At 34.1% G+C, this 14288-nt stretch overlaps 2 protein-coding genes across 3 annotated transcripts; one reads left to right on the forward strand and one right to left on the reverse strand.

Moving 5' to 3' along the window:
• The first annotated feature begins 6591 nt into the window (after nt 1-6591).
• LOC107963946 (actin-depolymerizing factor 2) lies at nt 6592-9048 on the forward strand. Its single transcript, XM_016900502.2, has 3 exons — nt 6592-6798; nt 8252-8517; nt 8609-9048. Exons 1-3 carry the CDS (start codon nt 6796-6798, stop codon nt 8757-8759), a joined length of 420 nt encoding a protein of 139 aa, XP_016755991.2. The 5' UTR covers nt 6592-6795; the 3' UTR covers nt 8760-9048.
• Nucleotides 9049-10531: 1483 nt separating this feature from the next.
• LOC107963941 (putative pentatricopeptide repeat-containing protein At5g59900) lies at nt 10532-13834 on the reverse strand. 2 transcript variants are annotated; one of them, XM_041107385.1, is made up of 2 exons: nt 13455-13830; nt 10532-13324 (listed from the first exon to the last, which is right to left on the reverse strand). In XM_041107385.1, exon 2 carries the CDS (start codon nt 13178-13180, stop codon nt 10967-10969), a length of 2214 nt encoding a protein of 737 aa, XP_040963319.1. In that variant the 5' UTR covers nt 13181-13324; nt 13455-13830; the 3' UTR covers nt 10532-10966. The 2 variants fall into 2 exon arrangements, with proteins under 2 accessions (XP_040963319.1, XP_016755986.2); XM_016900497.2 differs by having other exon boundaries at nt 10532-13834.
• Between the last annotated feature and the right edge of the window lie 454 nt (nt 13835-14288).

The following is a 14288-nucleotide window of genomic DNA, read 5'->3' on the forward strand; positions in this document are numbered from 1 at the left end:
GCCCTTTAGATTCTAGGGCACCTAATGAGATAAGATTTTTCTTCAGGCTAGGTACGTAGCGAACATCTGTCAAGACTTGGATTGAGCCGTCGTGATTCTTCAATTGGACTGTACCCACTCCCATTGTCTTACAAGCACTATCATTGCCCATAAGAACAATTCCACCTTCTAGCTCTTTAAGACTAGAAAACCAGTCCTTATTAAGACACATATGGTAAGTACATCCTGAATCCAAAATCCACTCATCCGTTTGACATGCCATTGCCATGCCAACCAAGCTAAAGTCTGACTCCTCAGCATGCTCCGCTACACATGCATTAGAAATAGCCTTGCCCTTTTGTAGCTTAGGACAATTCTTTTTCCAATGCCCTTTTTCACGGCAAAAGGCACATTCATCTTTGGCGGGTCTCCCTTTGGACTTTCCCCTTCTACCAGATTTGCTGCTATGTGAACGACCTCTTACTGTTAAGACTTCTGCGGTTGTATCTCTGTGATCTCTTTTATCTTTCTTTCGAGTATCAGATCTATACAACGCACTACAGACTGCATCAAATGTGACCGTGTCCTTCCCATGAAGCAATGTGGTGGTAAGATGATCATATTCATCAGGAAGGGAATTCAACAACAATAATGCCTTGTCTTCATCTTCAAATTTCTCATCCAAATTTAGCAAGTCTGCTAAAATTTTATTGAATGAGTTCACATGGTCATTCATCGACATACCGGGTGCATACGTGAATCGATAAAGTTTCTTTTTCATATAAAGCCTATTTTCAAGACTTTTCGTTAGAAACTTTTCTTCCAGTGTATCCCATAACTTCTTCGCTGATGTCTCCCTCATGACAGAGTACTTCTGCTCTTTGGCCAAACATAGGCGGATTGTACCACACGCCTGTCTATTGATCTTGGCCCACTCCTTGTCATCCATCTTGTTAGGTTTTTCTTCAAGGGCTATATCTAGCTCTTGCTGACATAAGACATCCAGGATCTCACATTGCCACATACCAAAATTATTGGTACCGTCAAATTTCTCTACTTCAAATTTTGCATTTGTCACAGTAGTCCTTGCTGATGACGATGCTGCTGCCATTTTTCTCCTCAATCCCAACTACTGTATACGTGAACAGTACCGTATACGTGAATAGTGTCGTATACGTGAATAGTACCATATACGTGAATAGTGCCTTATACGTGAATAGTACCGTAAACGGTCGTATTCCCCAAGTACGAACCTGGCTCTGATACCAATTATTGCGCGGAAGCGTGTGAAAGAGTAAAATTATTGTACTAAAAAATCACACTAAGTTCAATTCCCAGGAAAGAGAGGTGAATCACGAGGATCACTTAAGTACCAAGTCTTTCCTAGCCAGAATATCCCTCTATCGTAATTTAATAGCACAATAAATCACTACAATCACACTCACAAAATATGAACATTAAATAGTAAAGAACACCAAAATTTTAACGAGGTTCGGCAAATCTTGCCTACGTCCTCGGGCACTACCAAATATATTTCACTCCAAAATACAAGTGAAACTTTACAAATAGGGAGAGAGAACAATGCCTTAAGTAGAGAATGGCAAATGTGGGATGATGAGAATGAGCAATGGTTGGCCTATTTATAGTTGAGATTCAAGGGCCACCTTGCAAAGTCCCTATTCACTTAGGGACCAAAAATTGCTATTATCCCATGCCCAACACTAAATAAATATTTGGTGCCCATAACTTTGACCTTTCCAAGGTATGGGTAGATATGGGAAAGGTATGGGCAAGGTATGGGATATATTCTAATAGTTTCCCTGCACAAAATGTTGCCTGGCTGTAAAATCCTTATTTTAACTGCACAATCTCATTCAAAAACTAGCCAACCTCACATTTACAGTATGTTGATGACCATTCGGCCCTTAAACCAAAAACAGAAGCTAAAATGAAAAGAAAAAAAAAACCATCAACACTTGCTTTTCCTTGTAGAAATTGCATTCCTACTTTGCTTAGAATTCACTATTCGTTGTTACAGACTGGCTTGAGTGTGTCAGCATAAGTCAACCGGCTTCCGTCCCAATACAGCAACTCCCCTCTGCAAAGCCACCATTTTCATATTCAACTTATATAATAATTTTTTTGTCAAATGAATACTTAAAATTATTTCAAGAAAAATCAATTTTACGTAAAGTGACTAAATTATATAAAATAAATGTAAAAAGATTAAATCGATAGAGAGATTAAAATAAGAATTAAACAAGAAAAAACTTACGGATTCAACAAAAACTTTTGTTCTGTGCGAGACCCTATAGGCAGCCGGGGCAATCCAACTCCAGCCGTAAGGCCCATAACCTGAAAATAGTATATGAAAGACAATTTTATGTTAAATATATATGCAACCACAAATAATATATAAACAACATCAATAATTATAAAATATCATTGATTTACATAGGACGGGAACCAAATGTCTTAATAGAAAAAGTTAAAAAGGATTAATTTTTGTCGTTAATCTTTGTATTTTGTTGATTTTATCTTTATATTTTAACTTGGTTGATATTAATCCATATACTTTTTGAATTGGTCAATTTTAGTATATGTATATACACATTTTATTTTTAAAATTTTAGTTTTAACCCAAATAGGTAGTACTTAAATTTGTTATTAGTGTTGTAATATCCATAAAGTTATAGATTTAATCTATGTTTTTCAATTTGATCATTTTTAGTCTTTATACTTTTCAAATTTTGAAATTTTAGTCTTGATATAAACGCAATAGTTAAATCCATTTGATCAAACTATAATGACATTACACGTATGATAATATATTTTTAGTATTTTTCTTTTAAAAAATAACAAAATTTAATGATTTCAATAACTACAATTTGATCAATATTTAAATTTTAAATTTAAAAAAGAATAGGAATTAAAAATTACCAAATTAAATTACAAGGATTAAATTTACAACTCATATAATGTAGGGAGTCCAAATGAAAGGTATACTTAGTGCAAAAAACTTACTAATCTCTCGCTATACCTTGTCACATTGCTTGCAAAGCACATTCATCGTAGCGGAAGGATAGGAGACAGATGCTGGTCGGGTTGGAGGTTGTCGAATTGATAGCTTACAATGAGACCAAGGCCATGTTGCAAGTTTAACACGCACATTCACTATTTTATATCAATCAATACACAGGTTTTAATTATGATAATTGCACTATTTGAATATTACACAAATGAAATGTATGTATTTTTGAATAATTATATTAATTAAATTGAGAGATATATCTTGTAGTTTATGATAAAAGATTCGCCTCATTCCTGGTGCTGAAATTATTTTTATTAAAAGTAAAATAATGAACAAATTTATCAAAACAATATTTAAATGCTGAGGGAATATATATATAAATTTAAATTTATTATTTTAAATTAATTAGTTGTAATTAAAATAATTAAAATTTATAATAATTTAAATTTATAATAATTTAATTTATTTAAATTATTCTATTCATAATAATTTAAACTCTGAAATAATTTAAATCTCAAAATATTATTCGCATGATAACTTTTTAAAACTCTTTAATTAACCCAAATCAAACCTTATAAGCAAAAAGAAAAGATGCAAATATTATATTGTATATGCTTCTTTAAAGAAGCCATGGAACCTAAGCATATATTTCCTGGTAAACTAAAGAACAAGGAATCCTATAAAGAACACAACCAAGAACTGAAACCTGGGCAGACAAGAAACTTGATACATAAAACACTTGAGAAACTTGCAAACAAAATGACGATAAAGAAACAGAGAGAGGGTTATTACTTATTACAACAATGGCTGCAAGGAAGTTGTCGGACGACAGGACGTGGTTTGGCAATGACGGCACAAGAAGACACGGGAGTCAGAGTTGAAATCGTATCTAATGGCGTCTGAACCACTGGTCTCAGTCTTGGGGCCGATTGGATCAAAGATTGCAGCTGACTCCAACAAAACGCTCACCCGAAGTTAGTTAGATTATGAACTTCAGAGGGATATGGAAATGTATAAGGAAAAAAAAAGGGAAAATGGGGTTCTTGATCGTAAGTTGTTTACCAGTAAAAAATGGGTTTAACGGAGGGATGTTGTTGAGGGAAATAAATTGAAAACGGTTTAACGGGGGTTTATATAAACAGATAAAAGGTCCCTTTTGCAGTTATAAGAACCAACTTGAAATGCTCTAAGCCTTTTTCAGTTATAAAGATGTAAAGGATCGTTAAACAATAGAAACACAATGAAGGTTATTATACAAAAACATCATATTAGATTCACACGGACACTATTGTCAAACTGGAAAAATATGGGTTCAAGTGCGTTGAAGATTCAATGCATTATCCGTTGAGGAGTATTGTAAATAATTTTAAGGGTAAATTACATCAACAGTCACTCAACTTTAGAGTAGCTAACAAAATAGTCATTTAGATTTTATTTCAGTCACTCAACTTTTAAAAAATAACAAAACAGCCACTAACATTATAAAAAAGTGACAAAACAGTCACTGACTAACAGTTTCCGTTAGTGTTTTAACAGAATCGCTAATGTGGCAAGTTAGCTAGCTGATGTGGCCAATTAACTTGCCACGTTGGATGAAAAAATTGAAAAAAAACCCAAAAAAAACCCATTTAACAGAGAAGAAGAATAAGAAGCAGCAGCAGAAAAAGAATCAAGCTGAGAACCTCCAGCTGCATGGAAACTTATTAGTTTCTGAGAACCTCTTAGTGACCTAGTCTTAAGTCACCCATTTGAGCCCTGAACTTTACATATCAAGAATCAAGCATGGAAATTTCCATCAATTTTATGCCAGCAAAAGGCACTTACATTATAAGCATCAGAATGGGAGCATGGATTCTTATATTTTAAATAGGGGTAATGGTGTAGTTACAGAAATGTATTCCTAACCTTTGCAGAAAGTGGAGCAACATACAGAATTATTGAAGCATTGCAACATGGGTTTAGAAACTGAAATAGGTATCAGTGCAATGCTTGAAGAAAAGGCGCCTCAATGCACTTGAAAGTATCTGATGAAGAGGCTTCGAGGGAAATGGTGCTCCCAACTTTGATAATGGTGCTCTTGAAAACTCTCCTCCATTGATCGACTCTACCACTAATAATAATCATAAGCAATAAAGAGGAGAAACAAACATATAATTAGTGTGTTAATTCGATTACGAGATGATGTTGTATAGTATTCTGGTGGTTCTGGTTATCGTACTACTATCCACTGAAGTCGCCATTGTGCATGGTGAAGGTAAGGGTAACAGTGGGAATGGCAACAACAATGGTAACGGATATGGCAACAGCAATGGTAAGGGCAAGGGCGACAACAATGAGGACAAACGCAAAAACAAGGGCAATGGAGATAAGAAAAAGAATAAGAAAGACGATGATGAAGTGAATTATAACATGTCGTCATCAAAGACCGGGCAAGAAAGAGCCTACTGCAAACGGAAAAGTGCTTGTAACCTGAAGACCCTTGTTTATCCATCTGAATGCCCTCAAAGGAAGCCTACTAAGAAGAAAAAGCAGAAGGCTTGCCATATTAACTGCTGCAGCAAGTGCGAAGAAGAATGTTTGAAAACCCACATTAACAACGGTTAGATGTAGAGAATGGAGGGGAATGGTGCTCCCAACTTTGATAATGGAGATCCATTGCAGGAAAAGCATAAGATGGAGGTATCTCACTAGGTACAGATGGACCATTCCAGTGACCGTTGAAGCTAGAACTATCTGAAATACTTCCACTGGAATTTTAGGAAGAGGGATGAGTAGCAGTTTAGCAAAGATAGGGCTGGTAGGGCTGTCAAATTGAGAGTAACTGGCTGGCTGGACGATTTTTTAACACCAAAGACATCGTCACATGACACGTCACTTTTCCGTGACGTCTGTAATGGAAAACGGTAAAAAGAATTATTTTGTGATTTTTCGAAAGTTGAGTGACTGAAATGAAACTTAATTGACTGTTTTGTCAGTTACCTCAAAGTTAAGTGACTATTGGTGTAATTTACCTTAATTTTAAATATTGTATCATAAAAATAAATATAATTAAAATCTATAATAAAATTATTAAAAATAATAATAATACAGTTGATATTTGCTGTTCATAAGAGAACAGAATTTTACAGCCACCCTGTTTAGATTTGGTTTTACTAAAGGATTTCGATAGTGCAAAAAGAAGCATGGCATTCATAGCCATGAACCGTCATTTTGAGACAGTAATGTCATTTTTACCAATAACAAACTGGCACATTATTTTTATTTTATTTTTTTACTTTTTCAATTAAAGTCATAGTTATAATTCATATTATATATGCCAACCCTTTTAAAGGGTACATTGGGCTTGCTTTCCGAAATACATATGTATTGGGCTCATCTTATTATGTCTATGTGGGAAATCCAAGTTCTTTCTGTGTCGAAAAAACCGAGTAGCCGACCGCGAAAAGAACCTTGAATTGGGGGCAAATCAAGCATTTCAACTTAATACACGTGTCGTTTTATCATTGGATAAGATTCTTTTTCTGTCTTCGTTGTCTCGCACGATCTCCATCATGATATGGAGCGGAGTGGAGCCCCAAAAAGAATATATAAATTAATAATTAAAACCACTAAAATATTTCACTTCAGCACAAAAAAGAAAGGAAAAAAAATTCAAAAAAGAACTAGAAATTTATTATCGCTCACAGTCTCTTTGAGAAAGCCCAATAATTCCCTCTCTCATTTTTAATTTTAGATATTTTTGTTGCCCTAGATTTTCTCTGTAAGCTCTACCTAGAGAAGAAGCCATGGTGAGTTTTTTCTTTTCATTTTTTTAATTTTTTTCTGCTATTTTCCTTTCCATTTTCAGTTCAAGTCTTTGTCTTCGATCTGTCTTTCTTTGACTTGCGTGGAACATTTAAATTTTTTAGATCTGATTTATTATTTACATTGAACGTAGAACTCTGTGTTTCTGCTGATTGGCATAGTCTGAATCTTTTTATTTTTTTTGGTTGTTGCTGGATTTGCATTTTGGTTTAATGATGATAGTTATGAATGTTTTCATGCTTCGGTTATTGTTCGATCTTCTGCTTGATGCTGTATTGACGTTTTGGATTGTTAAAACTTGAATGAGAACTTATTATAGATAAAAACAATGCTTAACTTAATCTTCATGGATCTACCATTACGGTTCCTTTGACAATTTGGGTTTGAACTCATATATTAATAAGCGTTATAACTTAAATATGTTTAACGGATCAATACACTATATAGATTTTGAGAAATTATTATAGATAAAAACATGCTTAAATTAATCTTCATGGATCTACCATTCGGATTCCTTTGAAATTTTGTGTTTGAATTGAGATATTAATAAACGTTATGATTTACAATGCTTAACGAACTGTTTATCGAATTGTAATGATTTTCTTTTTCTCTCTTATCCATTATCTTTTTTGGCTTTTGTTTTCTAATGGATTCATTTTGATCATTTTTCTAGTGTCCATCGTTGATAGATGACGTTTTTTAAATTTAAAAATATTGTTTAATTCATTCTTTTTTATCCCCACAAGCGGATGTGCATCACTGGTGAAGCGATTTCCTATTGATAACCTGTGACATGCCATCTCAACTACTTTTATTATTGTTAGTATTGTTGCTGCTTGACTTTATCACAAAGAAAGTAATCGGATTCATCTCTTAGAGTGGCCCCAGTTGGTTAATACTCTAAGATTGGGATATTGCATTTACACCTGTTAAATTTTTAAGAATGTTGTTTCAAAATTTATGGTTCATTGTCAAAACAGTGAAAAAAAGGTGGGATTGGATCAATTTGGTTGACCCGGTTGTTTTGAGTCATTGATCCGTCTTTATGTTCTTTTTTCTAAATGGGAGAGAGAACTCAAGAACATATGATTTTTTTTAATTAGCCTAATTATGATTTCATCTTTTGGGAATTCTAGCCAATGGGAGAGATATTGAGTCCAACCTTTGTAAACACTGTTTGTGCTCTCTTTATATTTATCTGGTTTAAATCCTATCATGTGTGGGTCTTGTCTAGATTTATTTTGGTCTATGTTTAGAGATATTCCGGTTATCAATCCATTGTACAGTTATTGATTCTAATTATAGTTATTTGGATTTATATTATTCATATATGTAATTGTGATTGTTCTTGTATTTGTGCTCTCAAAAAAATAAAAATAAAAAATTGGGTCATTGTTGTATGGAATCTTATGTATTCCTTGAACCTTTCCATTACAGGCTAATGCAGCGTCTGGAATGGCTGTGCATGATGACTGCAAACTGAAGTTCCTTGAGTTAAAGGCCAAAAGAACATACCGCTACATAGTATTCAAGATTGAGGAGAAACAGAAGCAGGTTGTTGTAGAAAAGCTTGGTGAGCCAAGTCAAAGCTATGATGATTTCACTTCAAGCCTCCCTGCTGATGAATGTCGGTATGCTGTCTATGATTTTGACTTTGTGACTGCTGAGAATTGCCAAAAAAGCAGGATTTTCTTCATTGCATGGTATGTGTTAGTGCTTTTGCCTATTATTCTCAAGCATTGTACATTCTAGTCGTTGCTGTTTATGTTTTTTTTTTTTTTTGTTTATTTGAAGGTCTCCTGACACCTCAAGGGTGAGAAGCAAGATGATTTATGCAAGCTCAAAGGACAGGTTCAAGAGAGAGTTGGACGGTATTCAAATAGAGCTGCAGGCAACTGACCCGACTGAGATGGGACTTGATGTTATTCGAAGCCGTGCCAACTAAATTGGCATCTCCAAATGGCAGGAATAATGGAGATGGTAAAATGCTTTCTGCTTTTGTTTCAAGTGAAATGTTAATAGTTTGGTGGGGTGGTATGATTTTGGTTTGTTGTTCAGATGTTATATCCAAGTCTTTGTCTAGAACAAGTTTAGCAATTTCCATTTGAATCTTATGATTCTGTTATGCATGTCTCAAAGTTATCGGACGGAGTGTCTTACAGCTGAGTCGATAAACAAAAGTCTCATCTTCTTGAAGAGTATATGAAGCACTCTTTTTTGAGGGGTTTTTTCCATTGCAACTTTGACTATGGATGGTTGGATAATGGCATATCAGGTTGTTACTCATACTTGTGAATATTGCGCAGGCCCGATGTGATATTAGACCTATCTATTTTAACACGATCTCAAAAACTCAGCCTAATCAATCCTAAAAATTGATAAAATTAAAAATACTCTTCACAATTTTTGTATTTTTATTTTTAAGAATTTAGTTTTATTTTTCAAAATTTTAATTTAGTTGTTAAAATTGTTAAATTTAAAAATTATTTTAACATTTTAACAATGTTAATAGTTAAATTGAAATTTTAAAATTTGAAATGTATGACTAAAAGTCTAAGAATAAAATTATATGGATTAAATTTTAAATTTACAAAGAGTATATGAACTTATAATATATTTTTTAACTTAATAAAAGAAATTTTAACTATTTTTGTTTGAAGGAAAAGAAATCATTAATTATAATGAAACTTTACACTGATGACGTTTTTATAAAATTATTTTAAAAAGAAAGAGGGGTTAAAAAGGCATTTTACGTCTTAAATTTTTTTTCTTAGTTTTCCTTTCCCTAGCTTTCTCCAAATTAGGGTTATTTCAAATTTATGATATGGTTAGTTACGACCGATATTTAGACTAGAATCCGTAGCTTTGATTATTAGTTTTTGTATTTTATTCCTTATACTATAATTTAGTTAGTTTTAACTTTCATATTTTTCAAATTTAAAAATGTCTTATCAAACAATAATTATTAAATTTATTAAATTTTGTTATTCTTAAAATCTAATACGGCAAACATATTATCATATGTACAATAAAATATTAACTTGTCATTTTCACATATTACTCAATTAAAAATTTAATTAATGGTTTAACAACAGACATTTATGTTAAAACTAAAATTTTAAAATTTGAAAAATAAAAGAAATTAGAATGATCCAATTAAAGAATATGGATAAATCTAAAAGTGTACTAGTAGTACAATACTAGAATTTAAATTTAACCAAACGGATTTAATTGTTATTATTTGAGGTAAGACTTAAATTTAAAACTTTTAAAAAATATAGGCACTAAAATTAACAAATTCAAAAAGTACAATAACAAATTGATTAAATTAAAATACAAAATTAAATCTAAAACTTTTATGATCTACATGAAGTTTTAACCTGCTTGATAAAAGCTCATTTTCACATTAAATGCCCCAAAGTACTAGCAAAAAGGGCAAGAGAGATCCTTGTCGTGCTTGTTACTTCAATGGTTAAATATGCTACTAGTCCTTGTATTTTGATAAAATTTGAGCTTTTGTCTCTACTTTAAAAAAGTTAAAAATAAATCCTACTTTTTTAATCTAACAATCTCAACCCAATCATCAACTTTGTTTGTATATTTTTATTAAAATTTATCTATTTAACATGAATAACGTGAAATAAACATGTTAACAAAATTTGCTAAAAACTAACATCAATAATGATTGGACTAGGATTTCAAACTGAAAAAGTAAGATGATTTAATTTTTTAAACTTTTAAAGTTCAAAGACTAAAATTCAAATTTTGTAGAAGTACAGGGACTAACTACATATTCTAACCTACTTCAATTTACAAATGATCAAATTAAATGGTAAAGATTTTATTATCATTGAACGAATGGTAAGGCTTTAGGTGAACTCTTGCAATTCATCGGCCATATGCCACAATCTTCTCAGTTCACAAGGTACCCTATACAAGAAGACTAGTAATCTTAATCTTTTCCAGCTATATCGGACCGAATCTTTGCCTAAACTTCATCCAACCGCCTTCGGTTTGGCAGTGAATGAACTTGTTCTTTTCGAAGATAATCAAGTGTACACCATACTTTCCATTAAGGCATCCCCCGTAACAACAGGTCCCTGTTCAGTTTCCCTTAAAATTTTGTATCGTTAAAACTGTTTTCCAAGAAGATTACTGATCGACATTCTCATACGAATTCTTCAAACGATTTCCACGAGCAAGAATATCATGTGTAACCTTACTTGGCTTAACACCTCTTCTGAACATGTCATCGCGCAATTCGAATGCCTTGTTCAGTTCTCCAGCAACACAACAGCCGTGTATCAAAAAATTATATGCCAATGTATCTGGCATTATACCCTTATTTAGCATAGAGTCCCACAACCGAATAGCTTTGTGTAAACTACCTCTTCTACAGTGCTCGTATATTATAGTTGAATAAGTAATACAATCCGGGAGAATACCGTTGTCAGCCATTCCAACTAAAAGCTCCATAGCCTCCTCAAGTCTTCCTAACCTGCAAAAGCCACGGATAAGTATATTGTACGTGACTGTGTTAGCTAAAACTCCTTTAACAATTGCATTGTGAAGCTCTACAGCTTTGTCCATATTCCCTTCCTCGGCGAGCCGATTGATGAAACATCCATATGTTATCTGGTTCGGGAGCAAATTACTACCCAGCATTTCTTTACAAAGAAGCTCAGCTTTATCAATGAAACCAGCCTTACATAAGCCATTTATCAGAGCAGTATATGTAACAACATTAGGGATGCATCCTTCACCGATCATAATATCCCAGAGCCCGAAAGCCTCCCTAAGATTTCCCACTTTACTGTTTGCATCTATCATGCTTGTGTATATCACATTGTCAGGGCTCAATCCTTGATCGTCCATCTCCTTTATCAGCGCAAGTAACCTTCTTGTATCATGTTGTTTTAGAGTTCCATCAATAAGTATGCCACAACACACGAGATCCATATCAATGCCTCGTGCAACCATCTCACGACAAGCCCTCAATGCGTCCTCTATTTTCCCTTCCTTGCAATAACCATGTAGTAGTGCACTATAACACATCTCATTCAACTTACGGTGATCTCTATGAAGGCCATCCAGGAACTCTTTGGCTTCCGACAGTCTACCAACAGAACAAAGACCACTTATTAAAGATCTATAAGTATATGTATCAGGCACAAGACCTTTGTCCACCATTTCGCCGAACAATTCAAAGGCTTTTACCATGTTACCGTCCCTGCAGTATCCCTCAATTAGAACATTATATGTCACCTCATTTGGCATAATGTTTCTGTCCACCATTTGACCAAACAATCTAACCGCCTCCACCATCATGTTTGCTCGACAAAGACCAGATATAAGAGCAGTATATGTATAAGTGTTCGGAGCAATTGCCTTCCCTCTCATCTCATGATATAGCCTAAACGCCTTATGCAATTTTCCTTCATTGCAATATCCACTCAACAACGATGTGTAAGTAACCACAGTTGGCTGCAATCTGTTGTTAATCATCTCATCAAAAAAAGACTCTGCTAAACTCAAATTCCCTAACTTGCAGTACCCACTGATCAAAGAATTATAGGGATAGACCGTCACTTTTATTCCCGCCTCTCTCATTTTACTAAGAAAACCAAGTGCAATATCCATTTCACCTCTTCTACAAAATGAATCAATCAAAATAGAGAAAGTAACATCATTCGCATGCAAACCCTTGCTTTCCATATCATTGTAAAGCAACTCGGCTTCATCAAATTTCCCATTTTTGCATAATGAATTGATCAATGCATTGTAAACAAACAAATTAGGTGCTAACCCAATTTCCCCTACTTTCTTTACCAAACTAAGAGCATCTTCAACCTTCCCCTTCCTCCTCAGCCCCTCAACCAGACTTGTAACTACGGCTTCACTCGGAACAAAACCCAACTTTATCATCTCATCCATCAACTCTACGGCAACATCAAATTGTTCCACTCTGCATAAGCCAAGGACTAACGTATTATACGTGATAATATCTGCTCTCAGTCCCCGTTTAACCAAGCCATTCTTAACCTCAACTGCCTCCCACACCCCATGATTCTTACAAAGCCCATGGATAAGAACATTGTACACCACCACATTCAACTCGGCCACGTTCAACTCCATTTGGTGAATCATTTCACAAGCTCTAACAAAATCCTTCGATTCGCAAAAACTTCGGATCACCACCGTGTATATAAAAATATCAGGCCTAATACCAGCTTTCATAATCTCATCAAACACTTCCAAAACAATGCCAAACTGTCTAATTTTCGCTAAGTCGTTCAAAAGAGCACTTAGGGTCCTAATTTGAGGCAGCAAACAACAATCAAACTTCCTCATTAATCTAAATACCATTAAAGCATCAAAAGCTCTCCTATTCTGCACATAATGTTGGATCAACAAATCAAAACCCAAACACGAATGGAACTTACATTTCTCATGAGCCTTCCAAAGAGCTTCAAAGGCCTCACTCGGACTCAACCCACGAAGCAAAAGCGTCTGCAAAAGCGAAGAGGCGGGCCAAAAGAGATTAACGTTGAGTAAAGCGTGAATCAACACGCAAAACGACTCGGCCGAGTGGTGGAAGCCTTTGTGAAGTCCTAGGAAGTTAAAGAACCGTAAAGCTAACCTCGGGTCGTCCAAGGTTTGGATCAAGACTTCCTCGACGTGGTGGGTCTTCAGGAAAATGGCGGTGCTTAATGCGACCTTCCAGCTTTGCCTTCCACGCACAATGAGTCTGAGATTGGAAATTATTTGAGCGTCTTTGGCTTTTTCATCATTATCTTGAGGGGAAACTTTGGGTGTAGCACAAAATCTCCGTTTTGAGAAAATGATAGGAATTATGAGAGGTCGATGAGATGGGTATAGCTTCATTTCTTCGAGTTTAAATGGGGATTTCCTTTCTGGGTTTCCACCATGGATTTGGAGGAGGCTTGCAAAAATGGGAGCTTTGATGAGAGAATTCGGCTTTCAGTGGGGGAGTTTGCTGCGATGGTCACGGGTCAACCCGGAATGAACAAAAATATGGATCTTGAGATAGTGGGTATTAAGTCTGAGGTTTAATTCTGCTATATGTCCTACAACTCCTCAGTCTTTTAAAATTTAGTCCCTCTATTTTGGATAAAGTAACATTATCTCTAACTTGATAACTTTTTTTTTGCCTACATTAGTCTCAAGTGATAGATTTTTTCAATTTAATCAATAAACTTGAATTTCCTTCTTATCGTGATACTCTGAAATGTGTCACGTCGTCTTTGAATTTTTTTAAAAAATTTCTTTATAATATTTTTACTTTTGTATTTATTGGATTTTATATAATTTTTTAGAAATTTTAAGTAATGATACGACACAGTCTCAAAAGTTAAATTCAGAGACTAATTTTTTAATGAAATTCAAGTTGAAAGACTAAATTAAGAAAAATTATCAATTTTAAAACTGATACCAAGGAAAAGAAATTAAAAAC

Source organism: Gossypium hirsutum, chromosome A03 (assembly GCF_007990345.1).
Source record: "Gossypium hirsutum isolate 1008001.06 chromosome A03, Gossypium_hirsutum_v2.1, whole genome shotgun sequence".
Lineage (NCBI taxonomy): Eukaryota > Viridiplantae > Streptophyta > Magnoliopsida > Malvales > Malvaceae > Gossypium > Gossypium hirsutum.